This window comes from Pteronotus mesoamericanus, unplaced genomic scaffold (assembly GCF_021234165.1).
Source record: "Pteronotus mesoamericanus isolate MK-2021 breed Mesoamerican mustached bat unplaced genomic scaffold, CSHL_Meso_final contig_66, whole genome shotgun sequence".
Lineage (NCBI taxonomy): Eukaryota > Metazoa > Chordata > Mammalia > Chiroptera > Mormoopidae > Pteronotus > Pteronotus mesoamericanus.
The window spans coordinates 2,247,189-2,273,251 of NW_026555230.1; the positions used below are offsets into that span (position 1 = coordinate 2,247,189).

The 26,063-nt window shown below is 41.4% G+C and overlaps 1 protein-coding gene across 4 annotated transcripts in view; it reads right to left on the minus strand.

Annotated features, from left to right (window-relative positions):
• MTMR1 (myotubularin related protein 1) overlaps positions 1–13,190 on the minus strand; it is an 81,957-nt gene extending 68,767 nt beyond the window's left edge. For all 4 annotated transcript variants that reach the window (XM_054581805.1, XM_054581804.1, XM_054581803.1 and 1 more), the window contains exons 1-2: positions 12,891–13,190; positions 6,891–6,996 (exon numbers count right to left, since the gene is read on the minus strand). In XM_054581805.1, coding sequence (XP_054437780.1) covers positions 6,891–6,996; positions 12,891–13,039 — 255 coding nt within the window. In that variant the 5' untranslated portion in view covers positions 13,040–13,190. The remainder of the gene's footprint in view (positions 1–6,890; positions 6,997–12,890) is intronic.
• Positions 13,191–26,063: the final 12,873 nt, after the last annotated feature.

Genomic DNA, 26,063 nt, shown 5'->3' on the forward strand with positions numbered 1-26,063 from the left:
GGCTCTCTATCTGTTTTATTTCAAGTAATAATGGTCCACGCGCCTTATATGTTGAATAAGCCATATTTTCCCAATTGATTTGAAATATCAATTTAATCATATATTACATTGTTAGATATATACGTTTGTTTCTAGAATGCTCATTATATTTCACTGATCTACTTGATTATTTCTGTGCTGGTGTCATGTTGTTTTAATTGCTGAGACTTTATAATAGTTCTAAATTTTTTTAATATTTTATAATTGACTTTGACACTTAAAAAATAAATAAAATCAATCTGCATTGAAGAAAGGAAGGAAGGAAGAAACTCCTACCTTTTGTGACAACACTGATGGAACTGGAGAATATTATGTTAAGTGGAATAAGCCAGTTGGTGAAAGACAAATACCGTATGATCTCATCTATAAGTGGAATCTATTCAACAAAATAAACTAACAAACAAAATAAACCACAGACACAGAAAAATGGAGCAGACTGAAAGTGACCAGAGGAGAGGAGGAAAGAAGACTATGATGGAAAGAAGGGGAAGGGACTAGACAAAGAACATGGATGAATGACCCATGGACATGGACAACAGAGTGGGAATTGACTGTGGGAGCGGTGGGTGGGGTTGGGATGGGTGGAAGGGGGTAAAGGGGGAAAAACTGAGACAACTGTAATAGAATAAACATGATTTAAAAATTAAAAAAAGAAAAAAGAAAACAATAGTTGCTCACATCACATTTATAGAATTGAACTGGTGCTCAGCAATTACAATACACTCTTCTTGTGTTTGTTTTTATATATCATAGCATAACTGTATGTTTCATTTAAATCATACTGCTGATATATCATGAGTTTTTAGAAAGATTAATCAAAATTTATTTCACATGCAATACAGAGAGATGCCATACCATGTACCATGTTATCTGATTTCCCCAAAGGTAGTATATTACAAAACTATAGTACCCTATCAGAACCAGGATACTGACACTAACACAGTCAAGATGCAGAACAATTTCATCACCACAAGACCCAAATTTTGTCCTTTCATAGCCACATCCACTCTCTCCCTGCCCCTCCCTTTCTTAGCCCCTGTTAGCCAATAATCTGTTCTCCATTTCTATAATTTTGTTATTTGAAGACTGTTACAGAAATGAAAATACAGTCCATGACCTTTTGGGAGTGGTGTTTTGTGCCCAGTGTAATTCCCTTCTCTCTGTACTCTCTATTCTGCTGTTGAACCTATCCATTGAGTTTTTTTAATTTATTACATTTTTCAGTTTTAAAATTTCCACTTTCTTCTTCTTTATCTCATATTTCCTTATTGAAACTTTTTCTTGTCGCTTTCTATATTTTCCTTATTTCAAGTAAATGTGTAATTGCTTACTGAAAAAATTTTATGATGGTTTCTTTCAAAGCTTTTTCACATAATTCTGACATGTCTGTCACCTCACTTTTGGCATCTATTCTTTTTTCATTCAGTTTAAGATCTCTCTGATTGTTGGTCTGATGAGTAATTTTTTAATAATAATCTGACATTTTAAATATTATGTTATGAGATCTTACTTAAACCTTCGGTTTTAGCTGGCTTTCTCTGACACTGCTACAGTAGCAGAAGGGGAGGTTGGGCACTGCCTCATTACAATCCAGCAAAGGTTGAATCTGGGTGCTCCATCTGGCCTTGCTGGAGGGTGTGTGTAGGGCTGCAACTTTTTCTGTGGTGTTTGGCTGGAGTGCAGTGGTTACTGTCTTAAGAGTTTTCTTTTTTGTTAGGCTGCCCCTTCCCTAGTCCTTTGATTAGACAGAGTAGGCTTTGTTGTCTGTGCCACTTGACATTTTTTGGTTGCTGGTTTCTTCAGCAGTAAGTCTGGGACCTACATGGCAAAAACAAAACCCAAGAACTTCACCACCCTGTCATTCCTTGGGCCCTGAGGTCGCTGACCAGTTTGCCTTCTTCTCTCTGCCTCTCAGGGGATTCTTACGTTTATTCTATAGATAGTGTCCAGGGTTTCTAGTTGTACTTAGCATTAAGAATAAGAAAAATTACATCTGCTCAATCTTTCCAGAAGCAGAAGCCCAAGTCTTGATATTTTTAAGCAATAATTCTTCCCCACACATAACCCTGGGACACAGGATAGCACTTTTCTGTTACAGTAATTACAAACTGGATGCCTGTTACTCAAAGAGGCAGTAGAAGGGTTTTTTCTAATTTAATTGTTTTTAGGAGGACATGATGTACTCTCAAGTTCTCCACAACCCCCTCCCATGTTTGCCTAGCTTGTTAAATATCCCATAAAGATATTTGTGCTTGCAAACTCTGATTTAATAAGTAGATCACAAGGCCAAGCTATCAATATTGGATTACAGCCATGGATTCTGAAAGATTATGCTGAAGCTTCCCTTCTCATAGCCTAGTACTCAATTTAAGAAATATGAACCCTGCCAAGTGGCTCAGATGGTTGCAGGATCGTCCCATGCACCAAAAGGTTTAGGGTTCGATTCCCAGTCAGGGAGCATATGGGAGGCGATGGATCAATGTTTCTCTCCCATTGATGTCTGTCTCTCTCTCCCGCTCCCTCTCTCAAATCAGTAAAACATATCTTTGAGTGAGGATTAAATACACACACACACACGCGCGCACGCGCGCGCGCACACAGTTCAAGCATAATGAAGCCTTTCCCATAAACTGCACTCTAATTCCCTCCAAAGGCCTTCAGGAAATTTTTGTTGAGGATCCAGAATTTAATCATTGTACTAATCTGTTAAATGATTAAACTTAGTATAGGACTCTCTCCATTTTTTCCTTTTTCTTCATAATATTTAAAGGAGAGATCTAGCCCTGGCTGGTGTGTCTCAGTGGACTGAGTGCCAGCCTGTGAACCAAAGGGTCACTGGTTTGATTCTCAGTCAGGGCACATGCCTGGGTTGTGGGCCAGGTCCCCAGTGGAGGGCATGCGAGAGCCAACCACACATTGATGTTTCTCTCCCTCTCTTTCTCCCTTCCTTCCTCTCTCTCTAAAAATAAATAAATAAAATCTTTTAAAAAAAGAAGACATCTAGCTACTAAGTGTACATGGATGAAGAGAAGAGAAACAGGAGAAGTACAGAGAGGTGATGATGATAATTATGTTGGAGCCAGAGGAAGGATGATTATATTAAAATTACAACGTCCTAATTTCCTGAAAACTAGCCAGAATCAAATCCTTTTGGACAAAACAGAGTTGAAGAATGTTCTAGAAAGGGAGGAATTTAGAGACTTACAATCTAATCCAAACTCTCTTATCCTTATATGTAAGGAAACTGACAGTAAGAGGTTATACAAGGTCACAAAGCTAACCAGTACTGTTTGTACCATTCCATCACGTTGCCTCTTCTTGGCCTAGTTCTACTTTCCCAGCAATGGAAACTGATCAACTGGGTGACTTCTAATATTTCCTAAGAACGTTTCAGTACAATCTGTAACTGTATTATTTCATCTAGTCTACCCGAGTCCTCTGAAAGTGCCTGGCTCGGATCCCCAGTGCCATGTGTCTTGCCGATATGGTGCCCACCAGACTGTTCACACGGGCATCACTTGGTGAGGGTTCAGCCTGGGCAACCTCAAGCCCATCCCCCCCAAAAGTGTCACTTCTGTCTCCATCTTATAAGCTTCTCAGGATGCTCAGATTTTTCTTCTGGTGCTTGAACTATCCCCAGAAACTCATCTCTGTTCACTGCCGTCTGCCTCTCTAACAAACATTTATCAAACACCTGCTGTATACACACCAGACATTCATGTACCCAGTAAACATTTGTTGAGCACCTTCTGGTACCAGTCACTGTTTTAGATGCTGGAGACACAGTGATAAACAAAACAGACTATTAAGTTCCAGGCCTCTGGGACAAACATTTTAACAGCGGAGACAAGTTTGATGTGCAAGTTTTTCTAAGACTCATTAAAACAATTATATAACTGTTAAAACATGTCCATGGACATACTATCTAAACTCATCTCATGTGATATCAGTGATATTCTTACCACACTTTCGGTGATTTGATCCTGAGCTGTCAATTTATGATATGAGCAAATAATAAAACAATTGTTCTCCAAAATCTAGCATGAGTTGGTAATTATTCAGATTTATGGGCATGAACCAGAAATGTATGGTCTCATCACCAATTTCAATAGATCTAAACCTCAGAAACCTAGCTTTTCAGATTTTATTATATGTAAGAAAGATATGAAGCACTGAGTTCCCCACCGTCAGATTCTGATTCACTGAGTAGGATGGGGTCCGAGGAAGCTGCATTTTTGCACGCACCCCAGTGAATGCTGATGTAAGAAGACCCAAGGGCCACATTTTAAAAAATGGTGGGGGGGGGGACAAATTTTAAAACTCTAGCTTTTCAGAAGGATGACTTAGGTTCAAATCCCAATTCTGACTGTGTGATATTAAGCAAGTCAAGTAATCTCTCTGGGCTTGGTTTCCTCATCTGTTCAATGATGATTATAATAAAAGCTACCTCACTGGATTGTTTTAAGGCTTAAATGGATATGTCAACAATTACAAAAGCATAGAGTCCTGTAAGTGCTACAAGGTTGATGAGGATGATAATGTGGAACTACTCTCAGCAGCCTATAACTCAGAAGACAATCAGCATTTTAAATCAAGATACAAGCACTCTGTTCCATATAAACATCTGCTCCCATTTAATTACAGACTTTGAGTTTAGGCTATAATAAATGAATCCCCAAATTAAGTGTGTATTTCAGATAAGATATTTGCACAATAGATAATTTCAAATATTACTGAGTGATAACTAGAAATTGAATCCTCAAGAAATTGTATCTGGACCTTTAGGGAAAACCCCATGCAATGGCTCTAAGGCCAGAGGTGTCACAAAGGCCCATAATGGTTATGCTGATTTTAAGAACTACTTTATAAGTAGCATATAAAACTATCCTTGTTGTTTAGAATAAAAAATATTTATTATTTTAAAAAACTCTATCCTTAAAAAAAATATAACTCCTGAATAATAAATTTAATGACAACTTTGCAGACTTGGCTACAGGGCAAATATAACACAGACAATTATAAGACATACTGTTTTACAATAATTCATCAAAGGCTTTAGCTATGATCCAATGTAGATACTTAAAATTTGATTTACAAAATATAGAAAAGCCTTCTATTTTATGAATACCATCTGTTAAACCATGCCAATATGAGCCAATTGTGCTACACAAAATTTGTAAATAGAGTAAAATTGAAAAATAACTTAGTTACTTCATGTTGAAGTACAGACTCAGTCTGATCTATTAACGCAGAGGTTAGAAAGCTATGCACACAGTCAACATTCAGTCTTTTATAGAACCAACACAGCACTGACAAAAATTCAACCAATGAAAACATTACAGTTAGCTCACAATTGTCCATACAGAAAATCACTCCAAGGACTAACAGCTAATCTCTGCTAATATGGGTCCTTGAGCCTCTCCACTCAGCAGGGCAGTTTTTCAGCTAAAGTAGGGGCAATAGGGCGACTGGGACCAATGGGGTCAGCAGCTGCTCAGTGACCAGCCACTGAGGCATTGGTGATGCAGCAGATGTTTCTCCCACCTGGAGATGGCATATTTGCCCAGCAGGGTTTTGAGGACCATGAGCCCCAGGCAGCTCCTACGTGCACAAACATGAAAACCAAGTAGTAGGGAAACCTCTTAAGGAATATACTGTCATTCTTCTGGCTGGGCAGATCACCCAATTTCTACTAGTGCACAGCTGTCCTTTTCTTCATAGGTGTAATCAAAAGCATCCAATGGCTTGGATGAAGCAAGTATGGCATGGCAGCCAGATCTAAATTACATAGCTTCTTAAGTCAGTCTCTGCACTTGTTACATTATGAGCTAAAGAGGAACTTAGGCCAGTGCCCTTAAACAGCGAGCAGCTATTAGGAATGAATTAGGATCTTTATTGTAGTTCTTTGTTTGTAAGAATTTGATGCCTGGCAAGGACCATAATTTTGAGAGAATATTAACTGAGAGTAGTCTGGAATACTAAATGTAATTAGCACATACGTGTGAAAATCAATTATCTCTTACTAGCAAGTCAAAAATGACTATAATATATAGAAACCTCACTTCAAGCAAACATTACAACTGAAATGTAAACATGGTTTCATTTAATGCACCTGTTAATAGTTTACTGACATTAGAACAAAGTTAATATTTAGCCTAAAAGATGGAGCATCCAAGTTCTTTATTTGTTAATTGATTCAACAAATATTTACTGAGCACCTGCTAAGTTTCATGATCATGCTAGGGAACTACAGCACCCCTCTGCTGACAAGGAGCTTACCACTCTTAACTTTAGAATAAGCAGGTAATCCAACTTTCAAAATAAACAAAAAGATATTTGTTAATTCAATAAGGACTACAAAAATCAGGTGGCCCATAAAATATTCTTGAGGTTTTGCAAAATTTTTACATTCTGTTATCATATGTTAATGCTGAATACTCACAGGTAGTACCTACATACAGTAACAAATTATGACATTAGGGAAACACTGTACATCAGACATTTTCTGAAATTCACAATATTAGCAAAGAAAATATAGGTATTTATTATAATAAAATATAAAGTTATAATACATAATAAAATATATAATAAAGCATAAAATGAAACTGAAATTTTAAAAGAATGATTATAATCTAAAGATAGCTTTTCCTCTTAATTACAAAATTATGACCACATGTACTAGGTCCTGGTAAAATTTCTCTTCTAAAGTTCAGGTCTAATAGCATACAACTTTTTAGCCTTGTTGCCAAGTGTCCAGCAACAAGGGGCCAAAGTATCACTCCAATTAAAATTGCAAAGCTTCTTGGCTACTTAGAATATTGAAAATGAATTAAAGATTCAATGCTGCTTACCTTGTAGTCTCTGGATACATTTTCTGATGTCACTGAACCTGAAATCTGACTAGAAATTGTAGCAGCTATAAGCTGTTTACACCATTCGACATGTGATCCTGTGGGACTAAAAGAAATAGTGTGATTAAAAGATTTTAAGACATAGGCTCTTGGTGAGAAAAATGAGCACTGACTAGGGATATAAGTACATTTCTGTTTTTAGACAAACTTTTATTAGACTATTTGGTTACCTTTACATTTAATATAAGAACTGAGATACTGACTAACAACCAGGAAGTAAGATTAGCTTACAGGTTGATTTTAAATAAATCAACAATTTATTTTTAAGTTTAAGATTCTAAGCAAGTTACTCACCATCATTTAATGGAATTTTACCCTTAGAATTACAGGGATGGGCAAAAGGATGTTTACAGTTCAAAGTACCCAGAACAGTCCATTTTTGTGTTATTTATTAATTATTGTATTACTCTCCATACGAAAACTGTAAACCTACTTTTGCCAACCCCTGTATATAGAACGCATATTCTTAATGTGATGTATACAGAAAAATTAATTCTAAAGTGAAATATTTATCTTCCAGCATATGCTTTTTAAACATTCAATTGGTTTCATGTTGGTAGTTTTAAACCTAAGAAATAATGTAATTTTGAGTAAATCAAAGTGACTCTTAATGGAACAAAGTTGATTATGTGATTTTTAAAAAGAACAAAATAGAAAAGTGGCATCCTGTGTCTAGTAATAATGCTATCTTACATTTCTGTAAGGGCTTTGATGACTTAGAAAAGGCTCTTCCGGTCTGTTATTGTATCAGCCTCACAACCACAGTGTGATGAGAAGACAGAACAGGGAATATCCAACTTGTATCTGAGATGAGAAAACTGAGGTGCAGAGGGGACACATCTGGTCAGAAAGTGGCAGGACTGCCTCCAGCTCCACTAGAGCTGTCCTGCCAGAAACGGCACAATCAGTAGCAGCCAAATGACTGCGCTAGAGGGCAAAACAGAGGCCAAGACCACAGATGCTAGCCACTGCCTTATATAAGAACAGTACAATGCAATGAAAATAGCACCTTCCTCTTGTATGGTGCTCTACAGTATTCGACACACTTCCAAACACAGCCTCACCCAAGCATCACAGTGATCCATCTTACAGATGAGTAAACTGAGGCTCCAGCGTTTGACCAAAGTCACATGACTGGTAAGTGGTCTGGCTGTGCCCTCCTGACTTCAAGGACCACATAAACAAACTAGACAGAGAAGGAATTAAAAACTGCCTGCAGAGGCCAGGTTTTTCTCTCATCTGGTCAAAGCACTGAAGAAATCAAGCAAAAGGGTAACAGATGCTTATGAAAGTTTATGTTGCAGGTAGCTTTCACTATAAAGAATGTTTCAGGCTTTTAAAAATCTCACCACTAATTAAATCCACACTCATGTATTGGAAAGACAGAAAAACCTGGATTCCCTAGGCAGTATATAGAATAGGCTAAATACTAAAATAGAGATACTTGGTGTTCTCTACTAATGATTTAAATTGCAGTCTCTGACCAAGATAGCTCTCAGTGGTTATCTATGGGACTGAAAATATAAGTAAAAGCATTTGCTGAACGGACAGACATTCCTATGATAGATCAAGAATTCATTTGCCACAATTTCTAACTAACAGGAAGAAGGAGGGAAAAGGAAAGGATTTGTCTCCTTTTTTAAGGACTAAGTCACCTTTAGTGCCCAGTTATAACATACTTTTCTTATCATGTGGTCTTTTTCTCTGCCAGCACCAACCCCTGATTGCAAATCTAACAGTAGGAACCTGCCTGTTTACCCACTGTGGGTAAAAATGGTTTTTACCATTTTTCCAGGCTCCTTTCGCCCTTCTTCTGATAAGGACACCTCTCTCTACTGTTGGGAACAACCCCCTCACTTCATAGGCCTTTGTGGGAGAGGGGAAAGGGAAGTACCTGACCCCTTGCTCCTCCTGACCCCACTTGTAGGAAATTCACCAAGGCTGGGCCAATACAAAGCTTTTCTCCTAGACCCTTGGTAGTGTGGATCCACTCCAGCCCGTTGGAGGCTACTCCTCACCCCAGCCACCTTGAGAAACCCACAGAGTTAAAGAGTAAGACAGGAAAAAAACAACAGATGAGCGGTTCCCTGACACCAATGTTCGCAACTCTGGCTCTAAATGTTGCGATGGCCATTCCCTTCCCCCCACCCCCCCATATGCAGCAATGATGTGCACCAAGACAGTTCCTTTTTGGCTTAAGCTAGAATGATTTGTGTTTTGTTACCTGCAACCAAAAGCATCCTGGTCAACAAAGTTACGCACAGCATGGTTTAGTGGGCAGGTAGCCAGGAGGCCTGGATTGAGTCCTGTTTCTGTCACCTGCTAGCTCCGTGATCTTGAGCAAGCCACATCCTCTTACAGGACCACAGCTTTGACATCATTAAGAACAGTAGAGTATTCAGAAGAAAGCAGAGGGGCCCCACAGTCCACAGGGTGGGGCTGAACCCCAGCTGGAGAGCCAGGTTCCACTCTCATGGTCACTCTTAAGAGTGTGCATCAGAACCGTGGATGATATACCTGAGAAGGGAGGCCATGTCTCCTCTCCCCCATGTCTTATCTCTAGTCTGTAAAACTTCCCCCCACACGCCTGGTATCGACAACCACTTGGGGCCTCCCAGCTTTGTTTCTACAATTTAGACTCTCTCTCCAGATCCAGGTGCCCATAATCCTAGGAGACATCTCCACTGGTTGGTCCCAGAGACCCTGCCAACTCAACCTTTCTGAATCAGCATCTGCCCCATGTTTTCTAAGTCAGGGAAAAGCACAGCTAGTTACCCAGACCGCCTCCACCAGGCCTGAAAGCTGGGATTTACACTGGAGCACACTCCACATTTCACTATCACATCGGATATCACCCCACATACCATACCTTGCTCGATTCCTATTCCAGTTTCCTTTTCAGACACCCGTCATTCTTCTGTGTTCTCCTGCCTCATGAATTTAAGCCTCATCTCTATGTGGATAACTCCCAAATTGAGGTCTGCAGCCCAGGCACCACCTCTGAACTACAGGTTCATTTAAACCAACGGCCTCTAGGACATACGCCTGGTGTCTCATAACTGATATATCGAGCTGAGAGGCTGCCAGTCTCCTAAAACTGCTTCACTTAGAGGCTTCTCCATGTCAACAATACCACTTCCTACAAGCCAGAAAACCTTGGGATTGTCCTGGATTCTTCTTCTGTCTTACCCAACAACCAATCTTCAGCAAACCCTATTGGCTCTACCCTGGAGGTCTTCTTCAAACTGCATACCAAATCTGACCACTTCTCCTTCCTCCACCCCACAGCTCTGTTCTAAGCCATCATGCTCTCTCACTTGCATGACTGCAGTAGCCTTCTACCTGCTAGTCTCTGCTTCCCCTTCCCCTTTCAGACTGTTGTCCACACAGCAGCCATGGACATCCTACTGAAATCTACATCAGATTATGTCACTCCTCTGCTCCAAGACCTCCAATGGCTCCCCATGACTCTCCACCATCTGCGCCTGTGACCCCTCTGCCCCTCATCCCCTACTGCTCTCTCCCTATCCCCCTCCCTACTAATGACACTGGTCTCCTTGCTGACCTTTGAACACTTTGTTCAAACTCCCACCCCAGGGTCCACAGGGCTCTGCCTAGAATGCAATCATTCCAGATATCTGTATGACTGAATCCCTCACCTCTTTAGGGGCATCACTCACATGTCACTTTCTCAACTAGGCTTCCCATGACCACTGCATATAAAATTCCAACCACTCTCCAAGTACATATCCCCAACACTTCCCATCCCTCTCCCAACTTACTTTTTCCCTCTGGCGTTTATCACCGTCTAATAGAAAACACATTTCACTTGTTTTTGGTTTTTCTTCCACAAAACATACACCTCTCAAGGGCAGGCCTTTGTGTCTGTTTCTTGCTATACCTTCAGCGCCAACACAGTGCCTGACAGTGAGTGATTAGCATTTCCATAATCTGCTAAGTAAGACTCCCCATTTCCAGGCCATTCGCCACACTACTATAGAGCAATCATTCTCATATGTCCATCTCATCCTGTAGCTCACCTGATGGAAATCCTTCTGTGGTCCCTGCAACTAGGGTGACCACATAATTGCTTGTCCATATCAAGGCATTATTGAGAGGTTAAGGAGAACTCTATTAAATAATTACACTGGACCAACTGGTAAACCAGTACCACTGTAGGCAAATGAGACTGCATAGCCCACCTCTTGTAGCACAGGTAATTGTTAAAAATGCAGAATTACAGGCTCCACCCCAGAAGCAGATGGACTAGATTTAGGAAGTGACCCAAGAATCTGTATTTGAATCAAACACTGGAGGTGATTCTGTGGCAGGTTATACAGAACCATACCCCCAGAAGCACTGTCCCACAGGATAAAAGCATAATTCCCTAGGAAGGCACGCATGCCCCTTCAAGATCTGGCCCCTACCTTCCCTCAAGTCTTTCCCCTTACGAGGTCCCCACATCCAGCACCATGTGCGTGACTGCACATTCCAATCCAATGACCCCAAAGCCCTCCCCACCCTGTCCTCTGGCTAACTTCTTATTATTCACTGTTCAGTTCAAATGTCAGCTTCCTCAGAAGGCCCTCACTCACCAACCCCCTAACCACTAACAAATAAATCAAGTACCTTGCCTCTGTATACCCACAATGTAGTAGATCACAACTAAGGCGGCAAGCTTTTCAGAAACTACTAATTCCTGGGTCTCTCCCCAAACCTCCTGAATCAGAATCTTCAGGAGTGGGACCTGGCCATGTAGAGTTCTTTTAAAAAAGCTTCTCAGGTGATTCCCACACATACCCTATCCAGAGTGCTTCCATGTTCACCCTACCCTAGCATTTATTACATTCAGTTTAAACCGCTGATTTGCCTTCCCCACTTGACGATAAGAGGGCAAATATTCTCTGACTCTCCAAGCCCTCAGACATTACCGAGTATCCAGGAGTGCAATCCTGGCCATTCCAAAGTACTGTCTTAGTTGTGATTAGTTTTCAACGAAGCTGATAACTTGGGTGATGAACTTATTAAAATACACTGTAATTACACTGGGGTCAAAACAAAAGAAGTGTTTCTTGTTCCCATGCCTTTGGAAAGTCCCAAAAGTTCTGTTTGGTAGTGTGACTAAGCCAGACAAGAATGAACATCTGAACCTGATGGAGTTGTCCTTCTTGCCTAACTGCACTCTGGTGTCAGTGAAATGGCCAAGAGGTGGGAATACTGGATATTCTGCACACGGGATAACCCATCCCTTGCACTGAGGGCATTAGGGTGGCCCTCCCAGTTGGACAAGGTCAGTTTATGCTTCTAAAGGATAGATCTTAGTTCTGAAACTGTGAGAATCAGTAGGCTCATGTGTTCACAAAAACAACAAACCGGTTCCTTTCAAGCGTGGAGAACTGAAAGTAAACGATTGTGCTCTGCATCAGGGGCAGTGTGGCCGTTTTCCATCCCCATTTTTCAAATCAGGGTATCTTTACCTCCCTGTGAACCAGCCCTGACACCTACGGGGTTCGGCCCCCCAGTCCCCACTCCCAACCCCAACATCAAACCCCAAGAATAGCGCTGTTGAAATATGTTGGTCTTCAAACCACTGGAGGCAAGGTCACTCTACAAGAAGAGAGCCTGGGTGAAATGTCCTCCCCAGTGATTGGTGGCTAGAGCAATGTCAGCCCAGACACAGTAGGAGGTGGAAGTGGAAATGGTTTGACAGCTGCAAAGCCCCTCAGGGGTGTGGGTTGCTCCGGCGCCAAAGGCGGAAGTGAGCCAGGTGAGGGGGCCCGGATGTTGGGAGGGGGTTCGGAGCCTCCGGAGGTGGGGGACCCAGGAGGAGACCCAGGAGGGGGTCGGCGCACAACGGCCTCCAACTCGCGCACGCAGAGGGCTCAGCCGGGGCTCGGGAGTCAGGTTGCGGGAGGCCTCGGCGGACCGGGCCCCGCTTACCTGTCCAGGGTCTCCACGCTGGGCTGCCGGGAGCCGGCCGCCGGAACCCCCGGGACTCGAGGGGGCCTCCAGCCCCCCGTCGGCCCCGGGCCCGGGCCCCCGGCGCCCTCGCTGCCTGCTGCCGCCGCCGCTGCCGCCGGCCAGTCCATGGTGCGGCAAGACCGCTGCCACAGCAGGGAAGCCGCAGTCAGGAACAGAGTGGCGCCGGGAACGTCCGGCCGCGTGCCTCCTGCGGCCCGATCCACCGCCAACCGGCTTAGGCGGTCGCCGCCATTAGCTGTCACCTGGCTGCCCCACGTTACCCACAAGGCCGCGCGCGCAGGGTGGGGGTGGCGGGTTCCGAAGCGGGGCGCGGCGTAGGCGGCTAGGGCTCGGTGCCTGGTTGCCGGCGCGCTCCCGGCCAACCTACCAAAGCCCACCTGAGCACGCCCGCAAAACCGGAACTGGGTGCAGAGGCCGTCTGGCTTGAGCAACTTGGACAACGCCCAAGCCACTTGGGGTCGAAATCTACAAACGGATGATGCAGACGTGCTTTGCTCAGGAAACTACCAGATTGACTATGGAGATGCAGGTTTAAAAATAAAGTTCAGGAAATTCAAGAATTAAAAATGATTTGTTTTTCCTCAATTTTAACAGAATAGTTTTGGGGTGGGAAAGGTCAGGTCAGGTCCCTGGTCTTGACATCTCCAAACGAAAAATGCCACACATTTTAGCAGTCCCTCCCCACCCCGTTAATCCTCTCCCACAAAACCCACCTCCCTGCCATCTGTAGGGCAACCAAGTGTTCTGGTGGCGCCCTCGGAAATTCCGCTCTTGGTTTATATTAAGACTAACATTTAACTTCTGTTGGTTAAATCAATGCTATGAAAATCAAACCAATATCTACTGCTGGACTAAACTTAATTTCCCTGCTTATTTCTGGGGTTCATATATCCACCTTCTTGTCCCCTGCCAATTCAGTCCTAATTTTGTTAGAAATCATGACTAAGCCCCTTCTCCTATGATTGCCCTGGGTGTAGACAGCAGACCTATGACTCTTATAAAAGGCAGACCTGGAGACATGTTCTCATCTCCCATCCTGCCCCATGGTGCCCTACAAGCTTAATAACTTCATACTGAACCTTGATGATGTGATGCCTGGAGCCCCAGCAGCCATCTTTTGCCCACATAAGGAGTGAAAGGGCAACAGGATGAAGAGGGCTGAGAGGAAGGACGGGGAAAAAGATCTCTAGACACACTGGAAACCTACCTCCTGCAGGGTGCTGGTTTTCCAAAATTGTTAGGTTGAATATTTAACCCACTATTATAGACTGAATGTTTGTGTCTTGCCTCCTCAAATTCATATATTGAAGCTCTAACCTTCAATTGATGATATTTGAATATGGGGATTTGGATGGCGATTAGGTCATTAGGACTGGCCCTTGGTCTGATGGGATTAATGCCTTTATAAGAAGAGACACCAGAGAGATTGGTCTCACTTCTCTCTGTAAGCAGGCAGGGAGGAAAGACTGTGTGAGGACACAGGGAGAAGGCAGCTGTTTGCAAGCCAGGAAGAGGGTTCTCACCAGGAACCAAACCTCACTAGAATTTTGATATTGGACTTTCTAGCCTCCAGAACTGGAAGAAAATAAATGTTTGTAGTTTAAGCCACCCAGGCTGTTGTATTTTGTTATGGCAGCCCGAGTAGACCAAGACATCCATGTTTAGTCAAGTACTTAGTTACAAGGAGCTGTAAGCATCCTAGCTGCATTGAGATTTTTCAGAAAGAAAATGGTGAATTTTAAGCATATTTGAAGTATCATATTATTCAAGGAGGACTAGGCCAAAGAGAATTCACTATGACACTATAAGACTTTCAATTCAGTCAAGCAAATTTAGGACTTACACAAAAGAGAATCTGACATATCCCTGTCTAAGAAGTTCACAGTCAAGTGAAGGAGACAGACAAATTAACAATGACAATACAGGCTAGAAGTGGTATGATGGAGGTGAGCACACAGGCTGTGAAAACACCCAGCCCAATGATTGAGAGAAAGGGGGTTAGGAAGACTTCTTAGAAAAGAAGTAACATAAAGCTGAATCTTAAAGAATGAGTAGGTCTTTGATCAGGTGAAAAAGTTAAGTAGTTCCAGGCAGAGAAAACAGTTATGGACTACAGTGTGGAGTCAGTTAAACAGCTTCTTATGTGTAAGGGAACTCCAAGAAATGTATTGTTGCTGGAGCATGGAGTCAGACAAGACAAATGAGGAGGTCAACTAAACGCTCGCAAGGCCAAGAGATGGAACATTTGGAATGCTAGACTAAGACGTTTGGACAGTTTTTCTGGATTCTGATGCTGGCAGCGCTTATTGCATTTGGAGAAATACAACTATATGTTCCTTACGTGATAGAGGGTGCCTCTAAAGACAGTTTCAATAATATCCCCCATCTCACATGCTCTTTTGCAATGTGATCTTGAACTCCCACATCAAAAGTCACAGTCTATGTCCCTCCCTCTAAATGTGGACTGGCCCTATAACCTCTTTTGAATGTGGCAAAAGAGATGCTACGTAACTTCCAAGGTTAGGGCTTAATGGATCTGCAACTTCTACCTTGGCTTCTAGGAATACAATATTTCTTGGAATTCGGCTGCCACATTGTGAGGAAGACAGACAAGTCACATGGACAAACCCATGTGGATAAGAACCACAGCTCCTGGCCACCAGCCCAGCTGAATTTCTCTGCTAGCAGCTAACACTAACAGCCAGCCATGTGACTGAAGCCATTGCAGGCCTTCCAGCCATTCCAGAGGCCCAGCAAACACCATATGAAGCTGGGGACTCATTCCAGATTTTTGAGAAGTAATAAATTATTGTATTGAGCTACTAGGTTTTTTTGTTTTTGTTTTTGTTTGTTTGTTTTGGCGCAGCAACAGAGCACCCAAACACTGCTCTTGGTATCTAGTCCAGAGAAGTAATCCCCCCTTCTTCACACACCCCCATTCAACTGGGAATCCATGCCCAAACCATCCCCACCCTGTAAGGAAGGTGTTCCCTCCTATTTGGTCTGTAGCTCTGGAGGGTCTAAGATTTTTCCATACTACCAAGCTTAAAAAATCTAACCTGCCACTACACTCTGACACTGACAGTTTCTTTGGGTCAAAAACAAAGGCAGTTATTTATTCACAGCAAAAACAGAAGCCAGGGCAATATCTTAGATCTATTCCCTCAAACCCAGTCCCCAGAGTAGGACATACTCTTTTACAATGTGACCTTGCATAGCTACATCAAGAGCCGGAGTCTGTTCCCTTCTTCTTGAATGTGATCTGGCCCTGTGAACTCATTTGACCAATAGGGGGCTAGATGATATCTGCACATGTAATGGGGTACATCACAGGAGAGGAATTCCAAACTTGGGAACTCTGGTATTCTATAGTACTGCTAATGACCTGCCCATTCTCTCAAAGAGAGCAATTTCCCTGAAAGGCAAGCAAATCTCTTTATTACTTTAAACTGGCTTCTGGGAGGGAGGTTTCTGTAATCTTTACTATCTGGGAATGTGTCCTTATACCAGTGTTTTCAACTTGGCCATAAATTCATTCACTCGGAGGTCCTGGAACATGCAGAAATCTGAGATAGTCAAGGAGAATTGCCTTTCAACACAAATGGCCCAACCCACTCTTCCCTGCAAGGCCCACATCAGGATCTATTCAGAGTTGTTGGGTTGACCCCCATGTTTTCCCAGGAATCATTTAAGGAGACATATGTCCATCTGTGTGGTAGGAGGCAAGATGAGGAGTGAATTGTCAGGCCCACACTGGTGACATCAGCACTTAAGAGGCAGGTGAAAAGAGAGAAGCCTTGGAGGAACCTGAGGCATTGCCAGACACAAGGAAAAGAGTCAGGGTAGAGGGGACCTGAAAGCCGACAGAGTAGAGAGTTTTAAAAAGGAAGGAACAGACTTCCAGACAAGATGGAGGTATAAGTAAACAGGCTTCACCTCTGCCCACAACTACAGCAAAAATTACAACTAGACTACAAAACAAATAACACCCAGATTCACCAGAAAACTGAGCTGGAAGGAAGTCCAACAACCAAGGGTTTTAAAAACCCACATTCATCCAGACGGGTAGGAGGGGTGGAGATGTGAAGGCACGGAGAGGCGCAGAGAGGTGGCAGAATGGGTGGTTGGTCCCACATTCACGTGTGGTGGATAAAAATCAGGAGGGTTACCTCAGAGCAAGCAATCTCAGCACCAGGCCAGATCATACAACCCAGGGTTCCAGCACCAGGAAGATAAGTCCCCATAACTTCTGGCTGCAAAATCCAGTGGGGGTTGGGATAGCAGAAGAAACTGTGGGATTCTCAAGTGACTTCTCTTAAAGGGCCTGCAACAGACTTAGGATTCACACAGATCCACCCTCTCTAGGATTCAGCATCAGGGCCGCAGCTGGACAGCACAAGGAGCATATGGGGAGAAGGCGAGAAAGAGAAGTGACTGGCAAGCAAGCGAGTGCCAGGGGACAACTTCCCCCCGGACAACCTCCAGAGGCAGTGGCATTGTCCCCTCTCTGAGCCCTACCCACAACATAGCCACAAAGTGGTGAAATGGATTGCCCCACGCTGACAACTACCTAAAGCTCAGCCCCACACAATTTACAGGTGTCTTTTTTATAATAGGCCACACTATTAAGACAGGGATTCAAAGTAGCTCTACCTAATACATAGAAACAAACACAGGGAGGCCGCCAAATTGGGGAGACAAAGAAATGTGGCCCAAATGAAAGAACAGAACAAAACTCCAGGAAAAGAGCTAAATGAAATGGAGATAAGCAACTTATCAGATGCAGAGTTCAAAACACTGGTTACCAGGATGCTCAAAGAAAATCAATGGGTACCGCAACAGCATAAACAAGACCCAGGCAGAAACAAAAGTTGCATTAAGTGAAATAAAGAGAAATCTACAGGAAACCAATGATGGAGGGGGTGAAGCTAAGATTCAAATGAATGATTTGGAACATAAGAAAGAAAAAAAAACATTCAAGCAGAACAGTTAGGAAAAAAAAAAGAATTTAAAAAAATGAGAATAGAATAAGGAGCCTCTCAGACATCTCCAAATGTACAAATATCTGAATCATACAGATGCCAGAAGGAGAAGAGGAAGAGCATGAAATTGAAAACTTGTTTGAAAAATTAATGAAAGAAAACTTCCTTAATTTGGTGAAGGAAATAGACATACGAGTTCAGGAATCATAGGAAGCACAGAGAGTCCTAAACAAGTTGGACCCAAAGAGGACCACACCAAGATACATAACTAAAATGTCAAAGGTTAAAGAGAAAGTGAGACTCTTAAAAGCGGCAGAGTTACCTACAATAGAGTTCCCATAAGACTGTCAGATGATTTATCAAGAGAAACTTTGTAGGCCACAGGGGACTGGCAAGAAGTATTCACAGTGATGAAAAGCAAGGACCTACAACCTAGATTACTCTATCTAGCAAAGCTATCATTTAGAATGGAAGGGCAGATAAAGTGCTTCTAAGACAAGGTAAAGCTAAAAGTAGTTCATCATCACCAAGCCCTTATTATACGAACTGTTAAAGAGAACTATATAAGAAAAAGATCAAAACTATGAACATTAAAATGGGAACAAATGCATAACTATCAATGACCAAATCTAAAAAACAAACTAAGCATACAAGCAGAACAGGAACAGAATCGTAGGTATAGAGTTGATTTGGAGGGCTATCAGCTGGGAGAGGGAAGGGGGACAATGGGGGAAAAGGTGCAGGTATTAAGAAGTACAAATTGGTAGATAAAAAATAAACAGGATGATGTTAAGAACAATATAGGAAATAGAGTAACCAAAGAACATATATACATGACCCATGGACATGAACTAAGGGAGGGGATTGCTGGAGGGAATGGAGGTACCAGGTAGAGGGGGGCAAAAGGGGAAAAACTGGGACAACTGCAATAGTATAATCAATAAAATTTATTTTTAAAAAAGAAAGGAACAGTTTAGAGTGTCAAGTGGTACTGAGACATCTGGTAAGATGGGGAAAGGAAGTGGTCCTGGAATTATCAATGTGGAGGTAGTATGGACATTTTGATAAGAATACTTTCAGGAGACAATTGGAGCTGGAGGTGAGGGTTATGAAATGACTGGGAGGTTGTATTAGTCAGGCTTCTCCAGAGAAACAGAATCTATCTCTCCATCTTTATCTCTATCTTTTTATCTATCTCTCTATCTACATATAGTCATGGGTCACTCAGTGATGGTTATACATTCTGAGATGTGCATAACTAGGTGATTTTGTCATTGTGCAAACATCATAGACACATCACTTACACCACTTACACAAACGTAGATGATATAGCCTACTAATCATCTAGGCTTTATGGTCTAGCATATTGCTCCTAGGTACACACCTGTACAGCATGTTACTGTACACAACAGCATGAGATTAAGTCAAGCACAAGAGAAAATGATGCAATCAAGAGAGGCAATAAACATGAAATATATGAGGCTGTTGCTGGTGTAACATGGCATACAGTTTCACAACCAACTTTTTCTTATAAGTAGAAAGAACACACTGTAAAATGACAATAAAAAGTATAGCACAGTATATAATTAACAAGTAACACAGTCATTTGTTATCATTATGAAGTAATACATACTGTACATAAATGGATGTGCTATACTTTCACATGAGTGGCAGCAAAACGTTTACACCGTAGGTTTGTTTACACCAGCATCACCACAAACATGTGAGGAATGCATTGCGCTATGATGTTAAAATGGCTACGATGTCACTAGATGATAGGAATTTTTCAGCTCTATTATAATGTTATGGGGCCACCTCTGTATATTTCAGTAGATCATTAAGTGAAATATCGTTATGTAGAACATGACTGTATAAGATTTATTATAGGAAATTTGCTCACTTGATTATGGAGGCCAAGCAGTCCCATGATAAACTATCTGCAAGCTAGAGAATCAGAAAAGCCATTGTCTTATTTTGAAGGTAGATCCTAATCTGGGTCTGAAGGCCTGAGAATGAAGAGCACCAAGGGCAGAAGATGAGAATATCTGCTCAACAGTCAGTCAGAAAGAGAATTCCACATACCTCCACCTTTTTGTTCTATTCAGGTCCTCAATAGATTGGATAAAGCCCTACAATGGGGAGGGACATCTGTTTTACTCAGTCTACTGATTTATTGATTCAAATGCTAATCCCTTCCATATACCCCCACCCCCTGCGGGCACACCCAGAAATAATGTTTAACAAGATATCTAGACATCCTGTGGCTCAGTCAAGTTGATACATATAATTAACCATCACAAAGTAGATGGTTAGTTATAAGTAAATATAAGCTATTATTTAATGGCAACTATAAAAACTTGTCTCTTTCTTGCCAGCATAGATGAAGTAGTTTTAATGTTGACATAGATGATGTTGAGGCTCTGAATGGATCCACTATGGCAGCTTTGCCCCCCAGTTGCCAGCTGCTGGGAGTGTTGGATACTAAACACTCCCAGGCACCCCCTTCTGTGGAGGATTGCCCTCAGGTATGGGAGCCATCTTTCCCAGAATGTTACACACATTCCCCACCCACACCCCTACCCTGGGGCAGCTCACAGCCAATGACTGTCACAGGAGAACAAAAGTCTTCCCCCTTGCCTCAAAACGAAACAATATGTGAGTCATGACTTCCACTCCAGAGCTCCTCATAGGGTCAAGCTGAAGCCAAAGCCCAGCTTCCACCTTAGTCAGCCCCTTACTCTGCCCTCTCCAGCTTTCTACCCTCTTCTCCTGAGCGCTCATACATCGTACATTAGGTGCCCGCACATCCCTGTGTCTGCTCCTAAAAATCCTAATCTAAAACAAATGTTAATGTGTTAGTGAGAAGAACACTGGATTTTAGAGCTGGAATGGATCTTGGAAGTAAAACTGCAAAAATAAATTCAAATTCCAAGATCTCTTTGATCACTACACAAATTGTACAAATGTCTAACCACTATGTTGTACACTTGAAACTAATATATCGAATGTCAACCGTAATTGAAAAAAAATTTTTAAATAATAAAAATTGCCAAGATCTCTGAATTTCTTGCCAGTGGCATAGTATTATTATTTTACAAGAAACCTACCATTGTGGCATTATTCTTTTTAATAGAAATAGGTGGAAATTGATACATTCATTAACTTAAACATTATTGAATACTTAATATGTGCCAGATGTTGTACTAGGCCTGGAGGCCATACATAGATGACATGTTTTCAACTGGTAGAAATGGAATCTCAGGATATCCAGTGGATTAGGTTCAAGCTTCACAATACCCTGAATGATGATGGAAAGTCACTCTAGTCTGAGTACCAGGAATAGTTGTTCTTGGAACATTTTATCTAATTTTTATCTTAGAGATACTGTAAATTATGAAACAATTATGTCATCTGTGCTTTGCTGAAAATTTCAGAGACAAATATGTAGCAGGCTTCTGGTGAGTGTATAGAATCTTGAAGCATGAATTCTAATTTCCTGATCTATTGTTCCTACTTTTGTATTCCAGTTTCCCTGATTAAATATTTTATTTTTTTATTTTATTTGAATTTTTGTAACTCTCCTCAAATTCTTTTCTTAAAAGTGATTTTAGATATTGGATACAAAAAAGTAAAACTTAAAGCTACAGGCTCTGAGTTGTTTCTCTCACGGTGGTAATAATTCTCTAAACTGCTCACACTCACTTCTAGGAAACAGGACCTTACAAATATAGGCTGTATTATAGCATTCCATTATTCAACCTTCAGTGAACCAGGTGTGGCAGAGATATGAATCATCTTATAATGGCCTATAATCAGTTTGGGAATGTTCCTAATCTAAGTTCTGTGCTTTTATTCAGCTTCTTTTGGCTTTGTGTGACATTCTGGAAATAAACACCCAGTCTCTATTGCAAAACATCAATAAAAACCACAACTTCTTCCCTTCTCAAACACTCCCTGAAGAAAAGATGATTAGACTTCCAGCTAAGATGGAGGCATAGGTAGATGTGCTTCCCTTCCTCACACAACCAAAAGAAGTATAACAACCAATTTAAAAAAAAAGAAAAGAAAAGCAACTAGAACTGCCAGAAAATTGAACTGTGTGGAAGTCCAACAACCAAGGAGTTAAAGAAACATTCACCCAGATGGGTAGGAGGGGCAGAGATGGGAAGCCAGGGCAGCGAGGATGCGTGGCAAGATGGTGGCTGGCAGAAGGGGCAGGCGAGGCAACAGATGGCAGACTGGGATATTCCACATTTGTGTGAGGATAAGCTAGGAGGAACAACTGGGGAACAAGACAGACCACGCAACCCAGGGTTCCAACATGGGGAAATAAAGCCTCAAAACCTCTGGCTATAAAAAAATCTGTGGGAGTTCTGGTGGCAGGAGAAATTCCCAGTCTCACAGAAAAGTTTGTTGGAGGGGCCCATGGGGTCTAGAAGTTCACAAGGCCACCCACTCAGGAATCAGCACCTGAAAGGGCACTATCCATTTTTGGGAAATGATGGAAGTAACTGAAAGTGGGGCAAAAGCTGAGCAAGCGGTATTGTTCCCTCTCTGACCCCTCCCCCACAGACAGTGCCACAACTCAGTGAAGTGGGTTGCCCCGCTCTGGCGAATACTTAAGATTCTGCCCCTTATGATGTAAAAGGTACACTGAGACAAAGAAATATGGCCCTAATGAAATAACAGATCAAAACTCCAGAAAAAGAACTAAGCAATGAGGAGATAGCCAACCTATCAGAAGCAGAGTTCAAAACGCTAGTAATCTGGATGCTTACAGAAATGATTGTGTACAGTTGCAAAATAAAGGAAGAAGTGAAGGATATGCACAGTGAAATAAAGAAAAATATACAGGGAACCAACAATGGAGGGAAGGAAACCAGGACTCAAACCAATGATTTGGAACAGAAGGAAGAAATAAACATTCAACCAGAACAGAATGAAGAAACAAGAATTCAAAAAAAATGAGGAGAGGCTCAGGAACCTCTGGGACAACTTTAAACGTCCCAACATCCAAATCATAGGGATGCCAGAAGGAAAAAAGGTAGAGCAAGAAATCAAAATCTTACTTGAAAAAATAATGAAGGAAAACTCCCTCAATCTGGTGAAGGAACTAGACTTCCAGGAAGTCCGGGAAACTCAGAGAGTCCCAAAGAAGTTGGATCCAAGGGGAAACACACCAAGGCACATCATAATTACATTGCCAAATATTAAAGATAAGGAGAGACTCTTAAAAGCAGCAAGACAAAAGGGGAGAGTTACCTACAAAGGAGTTCCCATAAGACTATCAGCTGATTTCTCAAAAGAAACCTTACAGGCAAGAAGGGGCTGGAAAGAAGTTTTCAAAGTCATGAAAGTCAAGGACCTACAACCAAGATTACTCTATCCAGCAAAGCTATCATTTAGAATGGAAAGGCAAATAAAGTGCTTCCCCGACAAGGTAGAGTTAAAGGAGTTCATCACCATCAAGCCCTTATTATATGAAATGTTAAAGGGACTTATCTAAGAAAAAGAAGATCAAAACTAAGAACAGGAAAATGACAACAAACTCACAACTATCAACAGTTGAACTTAAAGAACAAAAACAAACTAAGCAAACAACTAGAACAGGCACAGAATCACAGAAATGGTGATCTGAGGGGCGGGGGAGGTGAAAGAAAGAGGGAAAAGGTACAGAGAATAAGGAGCATAAGGGGTAGGTACAAAATAGACAGGGGGAGGTTAAGAATAGTATAGGAAATGGAGAAGCCAAAGAACTTACATGTACGACCCATGGACATGGACTAAGAGGGGGAATGCTGGAGGGAGGAGGTACAGGACAGGGCAGGATAAAAGGGAGGAAAAAAATGGGACACCTGTAATAGCAAAATCAATAAAATATACTAAAAAGCAAAACAAAATGAAAAGAATAAATCACCACTAAGTTTGTGGTGATTTCTTACAGAAGGAAGAGAAAACTAATACACAAGACAAATGTCATCTTGTGCCATAAATATTGTTACTTGCCGAAGTGGTTAAAAAGTATTTCTGAGAAGGGTTGTTTTGGGGGTGTAAGGAACCTTAGAGAATGTGCAGCCCATACCCTTGCTGAACAGATGGACACTGAGGCCTACTCTGAGACCTCACACCTTCCATCCAAGTACTTCAGGAAAAACAAAAACAAAAACAAAAACAAAAAACCTAGGAAGAAGTAGTTCAGGGCCCAGGCAGGTATCCAGGTCTCCACACATCCCAACCCGGGTTCTAATACAGGTTTGTGATTTAAAGTTCTTGAAATGAGGCAAACAACTTTTCTCTTATAATTTACATAGAATGCACTATGAAACAAAGTCAGTTTCAGAAGCACATAAGTATTAACCACTGTAAATGAAAGGCATGTTCTCCAAAGCTACTAGAAAAATGAATTGTTAGGCCTTAACAGTTATGTATAAACATTCATTTTTCCCATGTGGCTTAAATACATTATTGTCTTTGTTTTTATATGACAAATTACTGTAAATAAGGAATAAGCCATATCTAAATATAAGCCTCATGAAGGAGAATACTTTGTTTTGCTGTTCTTTCCTCTTTCAAATATGTTTAATACAAAAGACTTTGTTAATAATTCTTTTTTTAAAGATTTTATTTATGTATTTTTAGAGAGAGGGGAACGCAGGGAGAAAGAGAGGGAGAGACATCAATGTGTGGTTGCCTCTCATGCGCCCCGCACTGGGGACCTGACCTGCAACCCAGGCATGTGCCCCGACTAAGAATCAAACCAGCGACCCCCTGGTTAACAGGCCAGTGCTCAATCCACTGAGCCACACCAGCTAGGCTAATAATACTTTGACTAAAATATAAATCTACCAATAGATGTTGGAATACTAGACTCTAATTTCAAAATCAGTTTTTTAAGATCATGCATTTAGTCATTCTGTGAACCTAAAAAATTCAGCTGCAATCTACAACAATGTCAGATTTTTCTGTGAATGTGTTAATCCTTGTTCTTGATGGTGGACTGCATGCTGTATACATTTCTTGTTTCCTTTGGATGTCCACTGCTTTTGCTTTATGGCCACCAATAGCTATGTTCATGAAAAATGTATCATGAAATGTCAGTAAAAGTGTGTAGATGCTAATAAAATTCCTGTATTTTAAGAACATTCCCTTTTTATAGTCCTATTTTTGCCTAAAGCCCCCGAATGCCACAAGAGCTGTCTGAATGACTGAAACCACAGGTTTGCATTCTGTAGAGAGGGCTGCAGGTAATGAGATATTAGTCAGCTTACTGTAAATCTTCTAAATATTATTCCTTCCTAAAAAAGCATAAAAATAAGGTTTGTTGCATCACCAAAAATAGATCAAAAAGTGCTTTGACTATATTTAGAAAAAAACTGTTATATTGTCAAAAGTATGTATGATTCAAAATTATATGGAAAGCTGTACTAGGAAGATAGATTGTTCTATTTCATTCCAGAAGGCAGAGCTAAGGTATTCACTCTTAAGGTATCCCACTCTTTTTGAGTGGGAACTCAAAAAGAGGCAGAATTCAGTATAATTCTTGTATACATTGTTTTATAAAATTCAATCTTTATTGTATTTCTTCCCATTACCATTTAGTCCCCTTACAATCACCTCCCCCCAGCACTCACCACATTGTTGTCCATTTCCATGAGTCCTTTTTCATTTTTGCTCAATCCCTTCATGCCCTCGCCCTCTCTATTAGCTGTCATCTGCTCTCTTATCTAAGAGTCTGTCCCATTTTCTTCATTAGTTTAGTTTGTTCACTAGATTCCACATATGAGTGAAATCATATGGTTATTTGTCTTTCTCTGACTGACTTGTTTCACTTAGCATAATGTTCTCCAGGTCCATCCATACTGTTGCAACGGGTAAAATTTTCTTTTTTACGGCTGAGTAGAATTCCATTGTGTAAATGTTCCATAGTTGTTTTATCCACTCATCTACTGATAGACACTTGGGCTGCTTCCATGTCTTGGCAATTGTAAATAACACTGAAATGACCATAGCTGAGCTTATGTTCTTTCAAATTAATGTTTTGGGTTCCTTTGGATATATTCCCAGAAAAAAAGGCAGATCCATTTTAAAGTTTTTGAGCTATCTCCATACTGCTTTCCACAGTGGCTGCACCAATATTCATTCCCACCAG